The 23,887-nt window shown below is 40.9% G+C and overlaps 1 protein-coding gene across 8 annotated transcripts in view; it reads left to right on the forward strand.

Annotated features, from left to right (window-relative positions):
• Positions 1–23,887, forward strand: part of pde1a (phosphodiesterase 1A, calmodulin-dependent) — a 342,865-nt gene that overhangs the window by 220,937 nt on the left and 98,041 nt on the right. For 7 of the 8 annotated variants that reach the window (XR_011886436.1, XR_011886437.1, XM_072261742.1 and 4 more), the window contains exons 3-6: positions 9,832–10,014; positions 13,385–13,451; positions 13,531–13,647; positions 19,968–20,108. Coding sequence is in view for 6 of the 8 variants with exons in the window: in XM_072261742.1 (XP_072117843.1) it covers positions 9,832–10,014; positions 13,385–13,451; positions 13,531–13,647; positions 19,968–20,108 (508 nt within the window). In the remaining 2 variants the exon portion in view is untranslated. The other variant, XM_072261746.1, reaches the window with a different exon arrangement.

The raw sequence follows: 23,887 nt of genomic DNA on the forward strand, positions 1-23,887 counted from the left end.
CCTGCAACCTCATTGACTTCACACCATAAATCAGTGGAGATGGAGGAAACCCTCGACCTCACCAAACTCCCACCATTTTACCTCAGCTTCGCTGTCGCTCTCAGTAAAAGGGAAACCAGCACTCTGCTACCTCACAGACTACAGATCAACCTCTTCCTGGCCATGACCACATCCAGAGATCATCTGTTTTCTCTCTCCCCTTCCATGAATGACTGCATTGCAGAGGCCCTACAGTACAGCTTCATTTGACCATCCCAGTCCCCAGCTGGTGCAGGATTCGTCCTTGTCAAAATGAATGATGAAGGTCTCCAAAACTACATTGACCAACGTGCACACACAATAAAATCACCATTTAGAATTACTACCCTCTCCCCTTGATAGATAGAGTGCTTGAAACATTCCACAGGGCTCAGATCTTAACCAGACTGGATCTACAGAGCCCATGTAACTTGATCCGCATCTGCCAGGGGATGAGTGGAAGACTGTGTTCATTACACCCAGAGGCCACTACAAATACTTGGTGACGCCTTTCAGATTTTCCTATAGATCAGCCATTTTCCAAGCCTTCGTTAACAATATCCTCTGAGACATGCTACACAGTTATGTGTTCATCTATATCAATAACATTCTCACCTTCTCCTAGGGCACCCAAGACCATCTGTCACATCTGTTCAGTCCTTCAATATCTCCTTGAAAATCATCTGTACTGCATGTCAGAGTAATGTCCGGTCCACAACCCAATTGTTTTCTTCCTGAATTACATCCCTTTATCCCACGGCATAGCTGTAGACCCAGAAAATGTGTGTGCCATTGTTGAATTGTCCCAACCACGCATCCTTATACAGCCAGCATGCTTCTTGTGCTTCTCCAACATCTACTGTCATCTCACCAGGAACTACAACCAAATTGCAACTCCTCTCATCTCCCTAACCAAATCGCCTACCTCACAGATAACTTGGTCTGCTACCATGGACCACACATTTGTGGAACTCAAGAGAAGCTTCACCAATGCTCCCATTCTCCATCATCCAAAACCCTCTGCATATTTTTGGTAGAGGTGGATGCATCTGACTGGGGTCTTCCTCTCCCAGCAAGGACTGGATGGGAAGATACATCTTTGTGCCTTCATCTCATGCATTCAACTCCACACAGCACCATTATGAAGTAGTGTACAGGAAGCTATGTGCCATTAACTGGGCCTTGGAGGAATGGAGACATTAGTTTATGGGAAACACCGATCCTTTCCTGATCTGGACTGACCACCAGAACCTCATAACCATACAACAGACCCGCCAACTCAACCCGTGTCAGGTTCACTGGGGCCTCTTCTTCAAGCAATTCAACTTCACCATCTCCTACTGACCCACCTCCCAGAACACGAAGGCAGATGCCCTGTCATGACAGTTCAATCCAGCTGAACCAGAAATTCACACTCAGCCCCATTATCTCAGATCCTTACCCCAATTGTCTGAGATCTTGAAAACCTGATCTGCCAGGCCCTACAGCACAAGTCCATTCCAGCCGACACACTTGAGGAATTTCATCACCGATTGGCCACCTTCTAATGTGGCCATCTTGATCATGCCAGTGGCGGACCAGTTCTCCAAGGTGGCCCACTTCATTGTCCTCCTCAAAATTCCATCAGCCACTAATTCGCCAACATGTAGTTCACCTCCACAGCTTCTCTCAGGATATTGTGACGAACCAGGGTCCCAATTCATTTCCTGCTTCTGGCAAGCCTTCTGCTCCCTCCTCCACACCTCAGTGGGTTTTTTCTTTGGTTATCATCTACAGACCAATGGTCAGTCCAAAACAGCCAATCAGCAAGTGGAGAAATTTCTGTGATGCTTCTCTGCCTCTAACCTTTCCACATGGAAGAAATATCAGCTCTGGGCAGAACTGTTCCACAATCTACACACCTCCTCTACCACAAGTATATCACCCTTTGAAGTGCGTCATGGCTATAAATACACATGTTCCCCACAGAAGAGCCAACAGTGGTGGTCCCATCCACCAGGGCCCTGGTCCACTGCCACCGGAATGCTTGAAGAAGGCTGAAGAGCCATCTTTCCCGCCAACTATGCCTACTGTCGCCAGGCCAAATGCCAGTGGCACCCACCAAGGCTACTCCAATCTGGTGACCGTGCCTTGCGTCCACACAAGATCAGCCCCTGTGTACTGACGCCAGCAAGCATTCGTTCCTGTTCATTGGTTCCTTCAAGGTAACCCATCAACCCAGTCACTTACTGCCTTCAACTGCAACTGTCTGTCAGAATCTCACCTATCTTCCACATGTCTTGCCTCAAGACCATTGTCCACGGAACACAGAACCCACCTGACCCTGCATCTCTAGAACCCAGGATGGTGGAAGGAGGGCCAGTGTAGGTGGTTTGCTGGTTGATTGATTCATGTCATCATTAATAGGATGTGCAGTACCTGGTCAACTGGGAAGTGTACGACATGGAGGAGAGGTCTTGGGTGCCGTCTAGTTTTATTTTGGATCCATCACTCATTGAGGAGTTCCACCAGGCCCATCCACATCATCTTGTACTGTCAGGTCCCAGCCATAGAAGGGAAAATCCTGTTCGGCCTGCAAAGTGAGGCACCTCCCAGACTCCACCCAGATAAGAGGATTCACCTGTCACTTGTTTCCAGCTCATCACCTGCAGCCTATTTAAACCCAGCTTTCATCCACATGTCCTGTTCACCCATCGAACCAGCCAGCCTCAACCTGTTGCTCCATGCCTTCAGTTATGCTGGTGCCTGTGGTGTTTAATATCTGTTCTCTCTTGTTTTGTGGTCACTTATGGCTTGCTATTTTTGCTGTCTATTATTAAAGTTATCATTCATCACTTGAGTCATTTCCACTGCTCTTCTTTTGGATCAAACCTACTCTACATTTCCTGATATTACTTTTCTTTCAGTATACACTTCTTATGCTTTTCAGATTATTAGAAGAAGATAATTCCCTCCCTAATATGACTGTGTTATTTTGTATGCAGAACCATCATGAATACAAATAAGGGGTATGCTGAGATTGCCTGATTACTGTTGTTCTTCAATTGACATTAGAAGTTATGAGCCCAAACACTAGACATATTGCTACTTTGAAACTCAGTCCAAGGTTCATAGGAAATTGAGTGTCCTTATTTTGGCCAATAACTTGGAAGAGATGATGTTCTATCACCTGTGACAAAAGAAATTGGATTTGGGTTCTTTGGAATTTGGAAGAATGAGGGGTAATCTTATTGAAATACTTAGAGTCTAGGGAGACATGATGGGGTAAGTCTTGAGATGTTTACACTGACAACGAGTAGGACATAGTTGGAAGGTAAAGGGTCAGTCATGTAAAAATAAGCTTTATACGGATTTTTTCTCACAGAAGGTCGGGAATCTCTGGAATTCTACATCTTTCCTGTAGGATGGTGACCAAAGCCATAGAATACTCCAAAATTAGGCTTCAGCAATGATGTATACACTATTGCATTCCAACTCCTATACTCCATGCTTTGATTCTGAAGGCCAATATGTCAAAAGGTAGAGGAGTGGTCTAAGCACACATCCCTGATGTATACTAGTGCTGATTATTAACGAGGTGGAGATGTTATTTCTGATCCGCACAGACTGCAGTCTTCCAGTGAGAAAGTTGAAGATCCAGTTGCAGAGGGAGGCACAGAGGCCCAGGTTTTGGAGGTTTTGATCAGAACTGTAGGAATGATTTTGTTAAACAGCGGCCAGACGTAGGTACTAGTGTCATCAAGGTGATCCAAGGCCATGTGAAGAGCCAATGTTATCGCATCTTCTGTAAACCTATTATGGCGATAGGCAAATTGCAGTGGGTCCAGGGCTTTGCTGAGGCAGGAGCTGATTCTAGCCATAACCAACTTCTCAAAGCACTGCATCACTATAGATGTGGGTGCTATGGATGATAGACATTACAGCAGCTCATTCTGCTCGTCTTGGGCACTGGTAAGATGTTGCCCTTTTGAAGAAGGTGGAAACTAACGACTTTAGCAGTGAGAGATTGAAAATGTATTTTAGCACACCCACCAGTTGAGTGGCACAGGTTTTCGCAGCCTTACCGGGTACACCATCGGGTTCTGTCACCATGTGGAGGTTCACCCTCTCGAAAGATGCTTTGATGTCAGCCTTCAAAACAGAAATCACAGGGTTACTGGACGCTGCAGGAATCCTCATAGCTGTGGCTTTATTCTCCCTTTCAAAATGAACATGAAAGGCATAGAGTTCACCTGGCAGTGAAGGATCACTATCATTCACCATGTTAGGTTTCATTTTTAGGAAGCAGTAGCCTGCAAACCCTGCCAGTGCTGATGAGCATCCAATTCTGCCTCTAACCTCAATCGGAATTGTTCTTTGCTCTTGAGGTAGCCCTCTGTAAGTCAAACCTGGATTTCTTGTATAATACCGGTGCACCAGACTTGAATGCCACAGATCTAGCCCTCAGCAGACTACGAATCTCCTCGTTCATTCACGACTTTTGATCCAGGTATGCACGATATGTCCTCATAAGCACACACTCATGCACACAGGTTTTAATGAAGTCAGTGATAACTGTGACATTCATTCAGGCCTGAAGACTATCCAATGCACCAACTCATAACAGTCCTGTGAAAACCCCTCCACCTCCTTTGTCCATACCTTCTTGGTCCTCTCTACTGGTGCTGTGGTATTCAGTCTCTGCCTATACTCAGGGAGAAGGAGTACAACCAGATGATCAGACTTTCCAAAGTGTGGACACGGGACGTCACAGTACGCACTCCTGATGGTAGTCTCACAGTGGCCCAGTGTGTTGGCTCCTCTGGGTCCACAAGTGATATGTTGGTGATAATTATTTGGAGATTTTTGCAAGGTGGCCTGGTTAGAAACCCCCAAAATTATGGGAAAGGCACTGAGTTGCTGCCTCATGATTGGCTGATTAGATATTTGCATTAACGAACAGGTGCAGGGGTGTACCTAATGAAGTAGTCTCCGAGTATATATTGGGTAGAGCAGGGAGCTAACCACACATTCTTGAGGTGCACCTGTGTTGATGTTCAGTGATGGGTAGATAGTGTTAACAATCCTCAGTGTGAGTTCTGACGATGAGGAAGTTGAGTATCCAACTGCAGAGGGAGGAGCAGAAGCCCAGGTCTTGAAGCTTGATGATGAGTTTGAATCGGATGATTGTGTTGAACACTGAGAGGTAGCTGATGCACAACAGCTTCATATATGGTATGAGTTTCCGTTGTCCAGATGACCTAGAACTGAGTGAAAGGCCAGAGAAATTGCATCTGCTATGGTAATAGGCAGATCCAGGACATCTTTGAGACAGGGGTTGATTGGCGCCATAATCAACTTCTCAAAGTACTTCATTATGGTTGACGTAGGTGCGAAGATGAGCAGTTGGGAATGGGAGGGAGAATGTGGCAGGTGAATGATGGATGTAGGTGGACAAAGAGTGGAGAAGTAAAGATGAGAGAGTGATGGAGCAAGATTGAGAGAGATAAGCCAAAAATCAAAGGTTACCTCCACTCCTCCCATTTTTATCTTCTACCCCTCAACAACCCATCCCCCAAACTGCTTAACTTCATCCCCCTCCCCTTCCTGGTTCTAACCACTCACTATACATGCAGTCACCCAGAGGCTTACCCCCTTCCCACCCACATCACCCTCCTCAGCTAATAGTTTCCATGATCACTTCCTTTATTTATCCAGCTTTGGTAGTCCTTCAAGTAGCGTTCCTGCTTATATCTCTTCAACAGCTGTCTCCAACCTTTCCACCCCACATACCCCAACCTCACTCCATCTGCTCTCAGTTCTTTCCTCCTTCCACCTATCATTCACCACCAGTCCCCCACATTGCACAACCTCCTTATTATCTTTCACCCTTCATCTGTTCACTAATTGTCCTTCTCCCCATTCTCCTTCTCCTCTTCATATTGGCCACCTCCCTTCTCCATTCTCTGTACTGGTGCACTGTCTTGACCTGAAATGTCAGCAACTCCTTCCCTCCCACAGATATTGCTGAGTTTCTCCAGTAGACTGTTTGTTGACCTCTTCCTGCTCCTACTTTCTTTAGTCGTCTTGTTATCCAAGTTTTGTTTCTTCAGATACTGCATCTAATGATATTAACAGTTCTATGCGTCATTTTAAAATCAATTTTAATGTCACTTAGAGGAAGGAGCTGAATGTCTTTGTCTCCAGCCACTTTTGCTAGAACCAAGGAGCATTTGATGTCATTCCTGGTCCGAAATGATACCAAATATTGGAGTCTGCAAATGGGTCTGTGATGCCACCAAAAGTTATTTTCAAGTTACTGCAGAGAATGTGCCAGTTGTCAGAAATACATGTCTGTGTAAACATAAAGAAAGGTTATTAAATAAATTTTCATATCAAAAATTTTCTTGTAACTTTATATTGAAAAGATATAATTTTCACTTCAATGATAAAGTGAAGGAATTCTCCTGCGTGTCTTTTATACATAAATCTCTTGAGAGGGGAGGTGGGAGGATATTTTTTGACTGAGGTTCTTTCTCAAGGTATTTGTTTTCCTTGTTTAATTCACGCCAAATAGGTCACACCTACATTTTCTAGACCTTGTGACAACAAGGTGAATAGGAGGTATGTATTGAATATTGCATACTTAAATCTTGTGGCTCTTTTGCAAAACACAATATTGTAAGTTAATAGCTGAAACCATGGAAGTGTTACCTAGGAAAGAATTTTAAAATAGATTATATATATATTACATAGTGCAGGATTCAAAAGCAAAATCCTCTAAGTTGATGGAGCAAAGAGAGAGTCAGAATCAGGTTTAATATCACCGGCATTTAATGTGAAATTTGTTGTTTTGCTCTGGCAGTACATTGCAAAACATAATACAGCTTGAGTACCCCTCACCCGAAATTCCAAAATCCAAAAAACTCCAAAATCTGAATTTTGTTTAAGTGCTGACATGACCCTCACAAATGGAAAATTCCACAAGATGCTGTGAAGGTTCCCAGACGTTGCAAGGGATCTGCGCACCACAGACAGTTCTGAGAAGTGGCCTCACATATGTAATGAACAGAATTTAATGACAAATAGAAAATTACTGCATGAAGTGAGAAAAGATCCTGATTGTGTATCATCAGTGTCGCAGTAAACGTATATCACTTAACAGTGTGCAAATCATGAAACAAGCAAAGACCTATCACTATGAACTGAAAACTGAAGGTAAACCGAAACAGGACATTCAGCAGGCTGGTTGCAGAAATTTAAGAAAAGGCACAGCATTAAGTTTTGAAAGCATCTGCTGATAATGAAAATCTAACACCAGAACAAGTTTATGCCTTACATAAAACCTAAAAAAAAGTATTATACAAATATAGTGTACTGTAACCTTTTAATCAAAACACAGCATCGTAAGTGGAGGCTGAATGTCTGCCATCGTTTGTTGTTCAACAGTTGATTCAGGTTTTCTCCCGATGCTGCTGTGCTGCTTTTGTTACCCTGCACACATTATGCTTTTATTATATTGATTTAATGTAATAATTCTTACTCTTAAGTACAGATACAAGTGTAAGACAAATACTGCTTACCGGTAGCACATAAATTCAAAGTTAGAAATGATGGTGATCCCAAATTATCTCAATATATATACCAAATTCTGAAAAAATCCAAAATCCAAAACATTTCTGGCCCCAACCATTTCAGATAAGCGTACTCAACTTATAATTAAAAAACTATAAACTACAATAAGAAAAATATATAAAATTAAATTAAATAAGTACTGCAAAAAGAGAACCAAAAAAAGAAAAAAAATAGTGAGGTAGTATATGTGGGTTCATTGTCCATTCAGAAATCTGATGGTAGAGAGAAAGGTGGTGTTCCAGAAATGCTTGCGTCTGTCTTCCGCTCCTATATCTCATCCTAGAGGGTAGCAATGAGAAGAGAGCATGTCCTGGGCAATGAGAGTCCTTAATGATGGATGCTGCCTTTCTAAGGTATTGCCTTTTGAAGGTGTCCTGGATCTTGGGGAGGCTAGTGTCCATGATGGAGCTGGCTGTTTACATCTTTCTGCAGTTTTTTCCAATCCTGTGCAGTTGCCCCTCTATACAAAACAGTGATGTAACCAGTTAGAATGCTCTCCACTGTACATGAAGAAATTTATGACATACCAAGTCTCCTCAAAGTCCAAATGAAATATACCCGCTGTCGTTCCTTTGGAATTGTATTAATATGATAGATCTTCAGAGATGTTGACACCAAGGATCTTGAAACTGCTCACCCTTTCCACTGTGCTCCATTGTTGAGGACTGGGGTGTGTTCCCTTGGCTTGCCCTTCCTGAAGTCCACAATAAATTTCTTGGTCTTACTGATGTTGAGTGTGTGGTCATTGCTGCGACACTACTCAACCAGCTGATCTATATTATTTCTTTGTCACCATCTGAAATTCTGCTGCAATAGCTGTGTCATAGGCAAATTATAAACACAAGAGATTCTGCAGATGCTGGAAATCCAGAGTGAGATGCACAAAATGCTGGAAGAACTCAGCAAGTTAGGCAACATCTGTGGAAATTAATAAACAGTTGTTGCTACCTAGATGGTGCTTCTTCAACCTGAGAGTCACCTCATCATGGCAAAAGAGGAGGCCAAGGACTGACATGTCAGAATGAGAATAAAGATAGGAATTAGAATAGTTGGCTACCAAGAAATTCTGCTTTTTGCAGATGGAGTGGAGGTGCTCAACACTGAATCTACATCAGGTCTCACTAATGTAGAGGAGCCCACATCAGGAGCACCAGATACAATAGATGACCCTAACAGATTAACAGGTGAGGTCTTGTCTCACCTAGCAGGACTGTTTGGGGCCCTGAATGGAGGGGACAGAGGAGGTGAATGGACAGGTGTAGCACTTCAGCCGCCTGCTGGGTAAAGTGTTGGGAGGAAGATTAGTGGGAAGGGGCGAATGGACAAGGGAATCACAAAGGGAACGATCATTAGCAAGTTTCTAGATGGTGTTCGAGCTGTGCCTAGGCACACAGTTATGGGTGTAGAGAGAGCTAAGCACGCATCCTTGAGGTGCTCCAGAGTCAATTGTCAGTGAGGAGGATATATTATTTCTGATCCACCCTGACTGTGGTCTCATAATGAGAAAGTTTCAAGGATCTAGTTACAGAGGGAGGTGCGGAGGCCCAGGTTTTGAAGCTTGCTGATTAGTACTGAGGATGTTGAACACTGATGGTGTTGAATATTGAGCTGTATCCTGATGTAGGTGTTACTATCGTTCAGCTGATCCAAGGCCAAATGGAGGTTGCATCCGCTGCAGACCAATTGTAGTGATAGGGATATTGCAGCAGGTCCTGGTCCCTGCTTATGTAGAAGCTGATTCTAGCCATGATAAGGAGATTCAGAAGAGTTTGATATAATACACCAATATGCAGTTGAAGACAATGACATATTGCAGAAAGTCATTATGTCTTTATTGTTCCCATTTATATATTGAATGGAACTGTATGACAGCACATTGACTGGGAAATAAACTGGTTTGATTACTGCAATATCAAATACATTTATAAAAAGTTACTGTGCTCGATAAAGAGGAAGAAGCATAAATATTTTTAAAAAGATATTGATTCTGCATAATGCACGGTTTTAACTCATTCTGTAGTATTGATCACAATAATGACAGTCCTGAAATGCTATTTTTTTCGGATAGCTCATTTGATCTGTGTATTCAAGCCATATTCTAAAAGTACTCAAAATGCAGTTTATGCATTCCTGTTTTTTTAGAGCAATCAAATGTAGACAGTATTGGTTTGACACTCTATTCCTTGTTTTCTTTAACAGACGTCTCTTGGACACTGAGGATGAACTTAGTGATATCCAGTCGGACTCTGTCCCGTCAGAGGTTCGAGACTGGTTGGCATCCACTTTCACAAGGAAGATGGGAGTGTTGCAAAGAAGGCCAGTGGAAAAGCCTAGATTCCGCAGCATTGTTCATGCTGTTCAAGCTGGCATTTTTGTAGAAAGGTAGATGGAAGCTATGCTATTTGTTTTGACCACTATCTACAATTATTAAAAATAGAAAACTACTTAACTGGTAAAGGTAAATATAATTGTTCTTAAGTTTGCAAAGCATTTCATAGATATCAAAATATAAAGGAGTAAAGGGCTATTCAGCTTATCCTGGGCTCTAAAACATTAAAATATTCAGTCATATGGCCTTGTAAAGATATATTTCAATTGTAATATTGTCAACTCAATGTTTCTTAAAATAATTATGAGTGTATGATCCTGAAAAATTAATCCCACAGTGCAGTTTTATATTTGTGTATCAAAGGATCATTCTTTCCTTTTTTTAAAATTATTTTGCTTTCTTCAGGTTCTAATCTAATTTACTGCTCATAATGCGTTAAGACATACCAAACCATGATTCGGTTGAGTTGTTCTCTGATCTTGGCAATCCATATGTAAATGTTTCATCACCATTCGAGGAGATATCATCAATGCATTGTTCACTTGTGACGAGACTCTCGCCCTATGTCACAATTGAGTTTCTGTAATGATGGCCAATTAACTGCTTGAGAAGTATATAAAGGCCAAGCATTCGGAGGACACACCATAAGTGAACACCATACTTAAGATGTCTCCTCGTATGGTGACGTAACGTTAGCAAATGGATTGCCAAGATCGGACAACAACTCAACTCAACTATTAACCAGCTGAGCTACACAGTTATTTCCAATATGAAAAGTGTTGTCCAAAACCAAGACTTTCCCCACTTTAAGTAAAGTTGAAATCTGAACTTTCGAAATATTTTTTAAAAATTCTCAGCTCCTCACAATATAGAAAAATTAAAATCATCAGTTACAATGATTTTTTGAAGCATCAAGTGGAAAGCATGATTTCCTGGTCAGTCACTGCTGACAAAGAGCAGTGAGGGGGGCTTGGTTAGGTTGGGCACGATAGTGAATGGGCGAAAAGTCAGGTGGGAATTCAGGCCGGGCTGAATCAGCTTTGACCAGTGTAGATTCAAATATGTCCAGTCTTGGCAAATTTGCTTTTGTGCAGGGAGATTAAAATATATTTGGTGAAGATAAAAAATAATGAAGTATATAGAGGATCTGGACCTGTAGTGACTTGGAATATTTTACTGATATAAGAGTGCAATATAAATGTAATTATTACAGAAATATTAATGACTTGACTTTCTGTGCAGCCTGAATGGCCTACTGGGTATTTCCAGTCCTTTCTGTTTTCAGTTCAAATATTTACATTTCAATGTCGCTTTCCTTTTTAGGATCAACTAAATGTTCATGTAGAGAACCAGTGATGCACAGAGAATATCTTGGAAATATTTATCTTAATTTTAAATATTGAACTAAACATTGGATCAAGTCTTGAGAGAAATGAGAAAAATAAACTTTATTCAGCATCTGGTCTGTCATTCTGGAAATGCAATGACTCTGTTGAGTTGGAGTGAGGCCTGATCACCAACAGAAATTAATCAAGGGCTAAGTCTCTCTGGCAAAATTTTACTTCAGCATTTATAGAGGCTGTTGTGAAGCATCATATCTTTAAATATTATAAATATTCTTCCCAGTACCAGGGCAGTTTTGTTATGAGGAGAGACTGGAGATGTTAGGTCTTTTCTCCCCAGAAAGGAGGAGCCGATGCGGAAGGGAGTTATAATTGAACTATATAAAATTATATTGGGCATAGGTTGTATTGACTGAAGGAATCTTTTCTCCAGGACATAGGTAGATAAAATTGGAGCTCATATATTTAGGGTAAAGGGAAAGAGATGCAGAGGGGTTATGAGAAAGAAGTTCTTCATCCAGAGAGTGGTACCAATCTCAAAAGCACTGACTGACAGAATGGTTAGAGCTGGGTTGGTGACAGCTCTTTAGGAATGTCTGAATGAACACTACAATCACTTTGGACCAAGTGCAGAATGATGGGGTTAATGTGGAAGGATGCCCACTCGTCACCGTGAATGATTTGGCTGAATGGCCTGTTTCCATGCTGAATGATTCCATAGCTACTACGTTTCCAAACAGCTTTTTATGAAAGATAAATAACGCCCCTGTTGTAACAACCAGAATTCTGTCCCGTTAGAGTCAAACCACCGGCCATTTACAAGATTTGCTTCTTCAGTTTAAAATTAAATGTTCAGTAATAATGTTTTCCAGGCTGCAAACAATACTGACAAAGCTGGCATTTAGAGTCCAATCCTAACTGTCCTTGAGATAAAGGATTACTGAAGACTGTGTGGTAATAGTGCTCTTGGGTAGGAAGTTACAGTGTTAAGATTCTGTAACCAGGAAAGAGTTTGTTAAATGTATTTCCACGGCAATGTGTAGCATGTGATATGGAGGGGAACTTGCTGGTGGCAGCCAGTCAGAATTTGCAGTGAAAGTTTATATGAGGCTGACAATTACCACAGACCCATATTTGAATAATATGCCCACAGGAGGGAAAAACATTGTGATGCAGAACAGACAATGTGATGCTAGTTATATCTGCTTAATTTAGAGGATTTAAAAGGGAAGTAAATTTAGTCAAGTGAATGAGGCTAATCCCCATGGAGATTATATGCAATACAATCTTGTAAACATATATCCACAAAGTACATATGGGCTGAGTATGGTTCCTTTGGAGTTTAGAAGATCATTGTGATGTGAAGGAAATTGCTCTCATCTGCTTGTGCAGGTCAGAGTTGCTTATTTAGATCATAAGACCTTAAGACATAGGAACAGAATTAGGCCATTTACTGCATCACCTGATCACCATCAACACGACAACTAATATAAACACTCGCCCTTCTCAATTACTGAGCAAATTGGGAACTCCAAATAGAATATCTGTGCATAATGTTAAAAGTTGTCATGCCAAAACTTGGCAAGAACAAAAGCAATTTCAAAAAATATCTAAAATCTGGAGAAAAATAAGCAAAAGCATTTCAAGAATTTACTTTAGATTTAGTATTGAACGTGTTTGTGTGTGAAACACTTGTTGGTCCCATATTTAAATTAAGATTTTAATTCTTGTACAGAACCGCAAATGATGCAATGGCATCATTTTCCTCAAAGTTATCCACTGCAATTCCACATGGTTCATAATTTGCCAATTTGTCACATGGTGCAAAAGCCACTGCTAGCCACACAGAACCCAACAAATTTTATGCTAGAGATTGAAAATGCTTCATCTTCTTTTACTCATAGTTCTTGGGTGAAACATATTTAAAGTAATTCTACAAATAATTGCATTGAGGGGAACCTGACAGTCCAAGCTTCACATTGTTCTTGTTACAGGAATGAACTCAAAATTATAGATAAGTTAGGGATGCTGTTGAAATCCATAGTCAAAGTTTATACCTTTTTACTATTTTAAATTCAAGGATGTACCGAAGGACATCAAACATGATAGGACTGACATATCCAGCAGCAGTGATATCTGCTTTAAAGGTGCGTAGCAGAGTAATTTTGAAACTGTTGATGATGTTGGTGAATGTGACTAAATTTGCTCTCTTTTCTCTTTCTACAGGATATTGATAAATGGTCATTTAACGTGTTTGCCCTTAATGATGCCAGCGGAGACCATGCATTGAAGTTCATGGTGCACGAGCTGTTCACCCGATATGACCTTATCAATCGTTTCAGGGTCAGATAATTTTAACATTTAAAGTGGTTTACAAAATCACATTAAATCTACCATGTTTAATGCAAATATATGTGAATATCTATAAATAAAGAATTTTATAATATATATGATCAGTTTATCTTAAAGAATATCGATCTAAAAGTAATCTATTCATTCAGGAGTGATTAGATAGCAGATATACACAATGATGCAGAATCCCTTCATCAACATATAAAACCCTCTAACTAAACAATTAAAACTCTCACCAAAAGCATTCATTAGATAAAGCAGAATATAGTTTGTGCTCGGATTTGTTTTCTACGGATTTTTCCTCACGTGTTATGCAGTTTTCTTTTTTTGGCTGCTTTGAACTTAGTAAAATTCAATGCAGAAGTAAGAATGATTACTTCAGTGCTGACAGACACTGTAGTACTTATTTATTTCAAAGTTTAATGTACATATATGGCACCGTGTACAACCCTGTGATTCATTTTCTTATGGGCATGCTCAATAAATCTAATAACCATGATAGAATCAGTGAAATACTGCACCAACTACAACCCATGTGTAAAAGACAACAAACTGTGCAAATATGAAAGAAAAATAATAAACAAATAAACAATAAATATTGAGAACATAAGATGAAGTGTCCTTGAAGGTGAATCCATGGAAATTTTCAGTGATGGGGCAAGAGAAGATGAGTGAAATTATCCCTTTTGGTTCAAGAGCCTGCTGGTTGAGGGATAGTAACTGATCCAGACCTTGGTGGGGTGAATCCTGAGGCCCCTGTACCTTTTTCCCAATGGCAGCAGCGAGAGCAGAACATGACTTGAGTGGTCAAACTACGGGCTGAGAGAGTCACAGTGCAAGGTAGCAAATCCAAAACATTGAGCAAACTCACCGAAATGGAAGGAAACTGTTCTGCAGTGTTTCAAGGCCAGCCATTGCTAAAATTTAAAATCAGATGTCTCAGAACAGAGGCTGCCACATCAAAACCGCAAATGCACATTGATCTCAACACTCTGTGCACTCTAAACTGAAAGAGATTTTAGTTATTAGGACTAAAGTGAAGCATTATTGACTGCTGAGCAACCTAGACTATTTATTGATTATAGTAGCGCTCAACAACTACATAAGAGGCGTTATTTCTCACTTGTTAAATCACTGCACTAAATGGAAGGTCTATACATTTACTGGTGTCTTTAGCTTGCACTTCTAGTGGGTTATTATATTTGCCTGTGAGAGGGTAAAGAATCATATTTCTGTTCTTCAAATCTTTGGACCAACCACTCTTTAACCACACACAGAAATACAAGCTGGTGTTCAGAACCCAGGCCCACAGCAGTAACACAAACACATTGTCAATTAGATTAACTGCTATATTAATTACTTAAAAAATCCTTCTGATTTGAAATGAGTTTTAATGAAAGTAAACAACTAACTTAGGAAGTTCCAACCTTCCAAACTTTCATCAACAGATCAAGCATTAAGGTTTTTTTTTGCCTTAGATTTCAGTTAACAAGCGTAGGGCTGTGGTTTATTTAAACAGAGAGCAATTCTTGTAGCATTGTTCATTCATTCATGCTTCATATTGTATAACCCAGAGTTGTGACTGAAAGTTCCAGTCTTTTTTTATAGACATACAGTGCAGAACAGGCCCCAGGCCCTTCCTCTGCTTAGAGACACGCTGCCCAGCAATCCCTCAATTTAATGCTAGCCTAATCACGGGACAATTTACAATGACCAATTAGCCTACCAACTGATATGCCTTTGTACTGTGGGTGGAAAACAGAACACCTGGAGGAAACCCACAGGATCACATGGAGAATATACAAACTCCTTAAAGGCAGTGGCAGGAATTTGGGTCACTAGTTCCAAAAAGTGTTGTGCTATTGTGCTGCCACTATTCAATCTTGCCTATTACGCAATGTATTTTATACCTTCTGGATATTCCCATAGTACTTCACAATCAATAATCTAACTTTCTGAGTTGAAAAACCTAGGTATAAGTAATACCTACATAGAGCTAGGATCTCCCTATGCATTTTTAAGTAAAAGATTTATCAAAGAGGTTATTTGGCCCACTCCATCCATGCCATCCACTGAGTCCCAGGTAAATGAACCTCATTTACTAACCCTCGGTCTGTGCCTTAGTGATTGCTGTGCTCAGTCATGTACATCTGAAAGATTATGAGAATCTCTGTTCCCATCATCCAAATGCCAACCATGCCTCTCAACAAAAAAAGGAAATACTCTAAAACTCTTATTCCTCAGCTTAAACCTAAGTCCTTGATTAATCAGCACCTCTGCCACAAGAACAAATGATTACCCTCTCGCCTATTTATCTTCTTCATAATTTTGTACACCCCTATGAGATCTCCCATCTACGACCATGTCAAATATTTTACCGAATTCCACATAGACTACGTTAACCTCACTGCCATCATCTCGATATATATCTCGTTACATTTTTGAAAAAAAAATCAGTCAGAAAGGATTTCTCACAAATAAACCCACGCTAACTATCCTTGAAAATCCTTTCCCATTCTAAGTGTAGATTGAAGCTGTCCTTCAGAATGTTTTCCAGTAACCTCCTTACCACTGACACGACTCACAATCTTCTAATTAACTGCTTGAGCAAAACAAAAATCACAATTGCCACAACTATTTGTTTGCCTTCATTCCTTTGGATTAACTTGAACATAACCCCATCCTTAATAGTTCCTCTTCTTCAGAACGCTCATTAAAAATGTAAGTATTCAAAATATTCATTATAGTATGTTCTTTTTCGTGTTCAATTACTTAGAAACCTTTTTTTAATTCAAGTTATCTAATTCTGATGCTGAAGTTATGTATTAGATCATGAGGGGCAATTAAAATTTGCTGAAATAAACCTGTAAAACCTGAACCACTGAAATAAGAAGATACTTTGTAGATGAGGATCTACGTGTTACATAAAGATAAAGATCAATGGTGTTGTGGATCGTGTAGAAGATAGTGTGGTATAGATCAGTTGTAGATTTGGGCAGAGAAATGGTAAATGGAGTTTAACCCAGCCAGATGTGAAGTGTTTCACCTTGGTAGGTCAAATGTAAAGAGACAGTAGAGATCCTGAACAGTGTTGATAAGTTGAGGGATTTGGGGGTCCAAGTTCATAGCACCTGAAAGTGGATACACAGGTTGATAGGGTGGTTAAAAAGGCATCTGGCATGCTTGGTTTTGTAGTTAAGGTATTGAGTTCAAAAATCAGGACGTTATGTTGCGGCTTCATAAAAGTCTTGTTAGGCTGCATCTGGAGTATTGCATACAGTTCTGATTGCTCCATTACAGGAAGGATGTTAAGGCTTTGAAGAGGCTGACCAGGATTAGAGGGTATGTGCTATAATGAGACCTTGGACAAACCTGGGTTGTCTTCTCTGGAGTAGCGGAGGCTGAGGGGAGATCTGGTAGAGGTTTATAGGATAATGGGAGGCATAGATAGAGTAGAAAAGGAGTATCTTTTTCCTAGGGTTGAAATGTCTAATATCAGAGGACATGCATTTAAGGTGGCGGGGGTGGTGGGGGGGGTAGTAATTTCAAAGGAGATGTGAGGAGCAAAATTTTTACACAGTGTGTGGTGTGCGCCTTGAGTGATGGTAGAGGCAGAAATAAAAGGGACTTTTAAGAGACATTTAGATAAGCACATGAATGTGAGGAAAAGGGAAGGATAGGGATATTCTGTAAGCAGAAGGGACTAGATTAGATAGCTTTTTGATTGCTAATTTAACTGGTTTGGCACATCATGTGGAAGTGGGCTGTTGGGCTGTAGGGCTGTAGGGCCTGTTCTTGTGCTGTACTGTTCTACGTTGGATTTTTTTTTTTGCTGAAGACCGAGAATAACACATGCAGTAAAACAGAGGGAAGTAACGTGAAAAACTAACGTCACCATGGCAATTGCTCAAAGATGCCTAATACACATACAAAATTGCTAATAATAAACTGTCAAAGACTAATCAGTTATTAATTCTGCACAACTAATTAAGTCTGACATGCCTTTTCCCAATAGAAATATACAATAGCCTAGAGAATGTCAGATCTTTTGTAATGTTAATCCCTCTCTGAAGACTAATTGTAAACTGGACAGCGTAAGTTAATTGAAAATTCTAATTATATGGTATTTTAATTAACTATCACTGAGCATTTAGGACTATTAGGACCTCAATGACTATTGTCCAGTAGCACTTACATAAACTGTGATGAACTGCTTTGAGAGATTGGTGATGAAACATATCAACTCCTGCCTGAGAAGTGACTTGGATCTGATCTAATTTGCATACCATCACAGCAAGTCGTCAGCAGATGCCATTTCACTGGCTCTTCATTCAACCCTGGAACATCTGGAAAGCGAAGATGCATGTATCAATATGCTCTTCATTGACTACACTTTGACATTCAATATTACCATCCCCTCAATACTAATCAATAAACTTCAAGAACTTGGCCTCAATGCCTTCTTGCGCAAATGGATCTCAATTCCCTCACTTGCAGACCACAGTCAGTTCGGATTGGCAACAACATTGTTCCACAATCTCCATCAGTACAGTTATCATTTTAGAGGATCCGCTCTGGGTCCTGCACATAGGTGCCATTACAAAGAAAGCACAGCAGTGCTTCAACTTTCTTAGACGTTGGCAAAGATTCAGCATGTCATCTCATATTTTGGCAAGCTTCTATAGGTGTGAAGTGGAGAGTATATTGACTGGTTGCATCACAGCCTGGTACAGAACCACCAATGTCCTTGAATGAAATATCCTAAAAAAAGTAGTGTTATGGCCCAGTCCATCACGGGTAAAGCCCTTCCCACCATTGAGTACATCTACACAGAGCATTTTCACAGGAAAGCAGTATCCAACATCAAGGATCCCCACCATCCACACCATGCTGTCCTCTTGCTGCTGCCATCAGGAAGGTGGTACAAGAGCCTTAGGACTCACACCACATGCTTCAGGAACAGTTACCACCCCTCAACCATCAGGCTTTTGAACCAGAGGGCACTCAACCACACTCGACCCATCACAGAACCTATCAAATATTTACCTCATGTTCTCAATATTTATAGCTTCTTTTTTTTTCTTTTTTATTTGCACAGTTGTCTTTTGCACATTGGTTATTTGTCCTGCTGGCTGTGGTTTTTCATTGTTTCTATTGTGTTTCTTGTACTGTGAATGCCTGCAAGATCTATTAGGATGAGAAACAGCTTCTTCCTTCAGGCTATAAGACTATTAAACAACCTGCCATCACCTAGGTTTCATCATGTATAAAGCGCTAGTAGTGTTATATTGTTTGCTTTTTAACTTGTATCATATATGTACCTCATTAATTGTTGACTTATTAGTAATAATACTACTTTACAAGGGGTGATTGATAAGTTTGTGACCTAAGGTAGAAGGAATCAATTTTAGAAAACCTAGCATATTTATTTTTCAACATTGTCCCCTCCTACATTTACACACTTGGACCAGCAGTCATGGAGCATATGGATCTCTTCCTTGTAGAAGTCGGCATCTTGGACCTCCAGAAAGTGGTCCACAGCAGGGGTGATTGATAAGTTCGTGGCCTAAGGTAGAAGGAGATAAGTTATACAGCTCTCGTTACATGCAATTGCAGTTCAGCTTTTTGAGTGATTATGCAGAAAGTTTGAAATTAATAACTCATCTCCTTCTACCTTAGGCCACGAACTTATCAATCACCCCTGCTGTGGACCACTATCTGGAGGTCCAAGACGCTGACTTCTACAAAGAAGGGACCTGTATGCTCCACAACCGCTAGACAAAGTGTGTAAATGTAGGAAGGGACTATGTTGAAAAATAAATGAGCTAGGCTTTCTAAAATTGACTCCTGCTACCTTAGGCCACAAACTTATCAACCACCCCTTGTATGTGTTATGTTTGGCAGTTTTATATAATGTGTTGTTCATCTTGGTTGAGAGGTACATTGTTTTGATTGGTGATATACATGTGTACAGATGAATGACAATAAACTGAACTTGAAAATGAATCTCAGAGTTGTATATGGAGGCATACTATATATGTATTTTGATAATAAGTTTACTTTGAACTGTTGACATATGTGGACATCGTTTATGAAGCAAAATTAACTATATTTCCTAACTAATGTATGTATTACTTGTGTAAGTTGCTTTATGAGCATTGAATGTATTAGAATGACCAAACAATGAATCTTGAACAGATTATGTTAACAGTGTTTTGTTTTGATATTTTAATAATTTTAACAATATTTCAAGTTTGTGATTGATTGCTTTCTACCTCTCCTAATCTCAATTATTTTTCTTATATATATAGATTCCTGTATCTTCACTAATGTCTTTTGTTGAAGCCCTGGAGGCAGGTTACAGCAAGCACAAGAATCCTTACCATAACTTAATCCATGCAGCGGATGTGGCCCAAACTGTGCATTATCTAATGCTCCATACTGGCATTATGGTAAGAGATCGACAGTATGGATTTATTCTCTTCTGCCTGCAGTGTATATTTAAGTTTGTGCTTGATATCTGAAGGGTCTGAGAAACAGTTTTGTCCAATTTATTCTTGGAAGGAAGCCAAAGAATTCAATGTAAAAGCTTTCACATTGCAAACTATTTTTGCTTTGGCATTGAAACACAACTGTTCTGGGGGTGGGGAGGGGGGGCATCAAAGGCAACAGAAGCAAATGCTCAGTGATCATTGCATTTTTTTACTAGTATGCTGAGTAGAAGTGAAAATACTGTCAAATAGTTATGTTCCAAGAGGAAACACTATTTGAATGTAAAAATTGCAATTTCAGCATGGCATCTGTCTAAAGCTTTTTGAAACATTTGAAAATTGCTATTGTAGAAAAATTAAATGCAAATCATTTAATAGTTATACCCGACATAATGAATGAAACATTATACAGAATACTTATTAGATACATGATAGCAATGAATTCATACATTGTTAAAACTTTGATCCCTTATTTAACCACTGAATAGTCTTGGACAGAAGAATACCTAGCTTTTGAAATATTCAAAGTTAGATACTTGATGCAGTTTCCCAACTCGCACAATTCTTCAGATATTTGGATACCCCAACCTAAAATTTTACATTGCAGTGCTAATTACAGAGTACATTTCTGTTGGCTGCTTCAATTCCCTCCTTCATTGCATAACTGCATAATGAACTCTTGCACATTCCTAATGGAAGAACGAAATATATATCTGAGAGAGGCACCATTTACAAGTACTGTAATTAAGGCTACTAACAATGCTGAGGCCAAGGGGATTGAGGCTCTTAAAAAGGATTAAGTTACATTGTTTTTGCTACATTTGGTGTAAATCAGAAAAAAATAATAAAATTGAAACCAAAATGTGCCTCTAATGGAATGCATCTGTGTCCTAAATATAAGATAATCATATTTATGTATGATTATATAACCATATTAATCATAAAATGAGGAAAATGATTGCAATGATTTATTGACAAGCAAGACAGATTACAAGGATTTATAAGTGAAAATATCACTACATTGGTACATGTATGTTTATTTTAAACAGGAATAAACTCTGAAAGAAATTAGGCTCTTTAAGTTGTAATTTAACTCGGTGGAGGTTCATTGTTTGATTAACGCTAATAATAAATATCTTTCCATACCTGGTGATTGGTGCAAATGTCAAATCAGCTGTCAAATCACTAAAAGGAACATTTCAGAAATAGATCCTTATCACATTCTGTATTGTATTAGAAACAATATTGCATATCTTGATGGTCTTATACTCAGAACTTCTACAATTTTACCTTGTGTTCAAAATTATAGCACCTTGGTGTTTGAGGGTAGAATGGAATTTACGAATGTTACCTCCAAGTTGAAGAAGAGAGCAATTGTGGGAAGATGACCAGTGGATATATCATGCATGGCACAGGAGCTAAGGCTGGTGGTGCTGGTGGTGCACGTGGTGCACCTGGAGGGATATAGCATTTTTAGGCCGTACTCACTGATCCGCAACATACATCAAGTCACACAGGTCCTTGGAATATATTTCTGGCATCAGTCTCTACTGCTGAGTCTCTGTCTGGCTGTGTATGAGGGCTCCAAGAGATACAGGCAATGCAGACAAAGTGCTGGAGGAACTCATCAGGCCAGGGAACATCTATGGAAAAGAGTATAGTCGATGCTTTGGGCCGAGACTAGGAAAAAAAAAGATGAAGAGTCAGAGTTAGAAGGTGGAGGGGGGAGGGGAAGGAGAAACACAAGGTGATAGGTGAAACTGCGAGGTGGGAGGTAAAGAGCTACAACGGGAGGGTGGTCAATACAATGGGTCTGTACACGCTGATCTTTGTGCCTTTCTTCAAATGCTTGTTGTTCCAGACTCTTGTACAGCCTGCCAAATGCGCTGTTTGCCTTTGTCAGTCTGTTGTCAATCTCTTTGTCGATCTTGGCATCTGACAAGATGGTGCACCCCAGGTAGCTGAACTGGTGGACTGTCTTCAGCTCTACCTCACCGATGGTGATGCGGGGAGGGTGGTCATCTTCCTGAGCTGCAGGCTGATGGAGAACTTCTGTCTTCATCAAGCTGACTTCCAGTCCGAAGAGCTTGGCAGCATCTGCGAAGCAGGATGTTATACGCTGCAGGGCTGTCTCTGTGTAGGCAACAAGGGCAGCATCGTCGGTGGAGAGTAGCTCTCGGATGAGTTGCTCCAATGTCTTGGTGTGGGACTGTAGTTGCCTCAGGTTGAACAGGCTGCCATCGGTGCGATATTGGATGTAAACACCGTCCTCGTCATCAAGGTCTTCTGTGGCCCTTTCGAACATCATGCTGAAGAAGATGGTGAAGAGAGTCGGCGCGAGGATGCAGCCTTGCTTTACTCCGTTGCCTATTGGGAAGGGTTCTGGGATGTTGTTGTTGTGTCTGACTTGCCCACTCTGATCTTCATGTAGCTGGATGACCATGCTGAGGAACTTTGAGGGGCATCCCAGTGGTTCCATGATTTGCCACAGACCTTCCCTGCTCACGGTGTTGAACGCTTTGGTAAGGTCAACAAACATCACGTACAATCCCTCTACTGGTCAGCAAGCCAGAGACTGAGAGACACCTTTCTGGCATTGGCTTTATGGTCAGGAACTCCATTGCCTCCAAACGTGAAAAATTGCCAACGGGTCATTCCGACCGCATCATCTCCATGCGTCTCCCATTTTGAACCAAACAGCATGCCACACTCTTCAGCATGTACGCCCCCACTCTTCAAACGGATCCTGCAGAAAAGGACACGTTTTACACTGATCTGCGCAGACCCTGGAATGCCCCTGCAGACAACAAGGTCTTCATCCTTGGCGACTTCAATGCCAGAGTAGGCCAACATTCAGAAACCTGGAAAGGAGTACTTGGCAAACGTGGTGTTGGAAACTGCAATGACAACGGGGGTCTTCTGTTAGAGTTTTGCACGGAGCAGCAACTCACCATCACTAACACCATTTTCCAGCAGAAAGACAGTCTGAAGATAACCTGGATGCATCCTCAGTCCAAGCATTGGCACCTCATAGACTACATCTTGGTGTGCCAGAGAGGCCTTCGGGACATCTTACTCACCTGAGTGATGCCCAGCGCAGAGTGTCATATGGACTATCATCTTGTCCACTGCGAACGCAGTCTCCATTTCAAACCCAAGCCAAAAAGAGGAGGCGCTCCAAGGAAGAAGTTTCAGGTTGGCAACCTCCAGTCAGCTGAAGTGAAAGCTGGCTTTCAGACGAATCTTCAGTCAAGGCTTCAGGATCTCAGTTTCCCTACAGATTCCTCTCCCGAAGTGCTTTGGGAACACCTAAAAACCACCATCCTGCAAACCTCTGTAGAAGCACTAGGGTTTTCCACAAAGAAGAACAAGGACTGGTTCGATGAAAACAACCAGGAGATCCAAGAATTGCTTGCGAAGAAGGGATCCGCCCACCAGGCACACCTTGCTCAGCCGTCTTGTCCTGATAAGAAAGCAGCCTTCCGCCTTGTATGCAGCAACCTCCAGCGCAAGATTTGAGAGATTCAGAACGTGTGGTGGACCAACCTTGCACAGAGAACTCAGCTTTGTGCAGACACCGGTGACTACAGGGTTTTATGAAGCCCTGAGAGCGGTGTACGGCCCTTCGCACCAGGTCTAGAGTCCCTTGCGCAGTGCAGACGGTCAGGTGCTCTTCACAGACAAGGCTTCCATCCTGAACCGGTGGTCGAAACATTTCCAGACTCTCTTCAGTGCCAACC

The sequence above is a fragment of the Mobula birostris genome, chromosome 6 (assembly GCF_030028105.1).
Source record: "Mobula birostris isolate sMobBir1 chromosome 6, sMobBir1.hap1, whole genome shotgun sequence".
NCBI lineage: Eukaryota > Metazoa > Chordata > Chondrichthyes > Myliobatiformes > Myliobatidae > Mobula > Mobula birostris.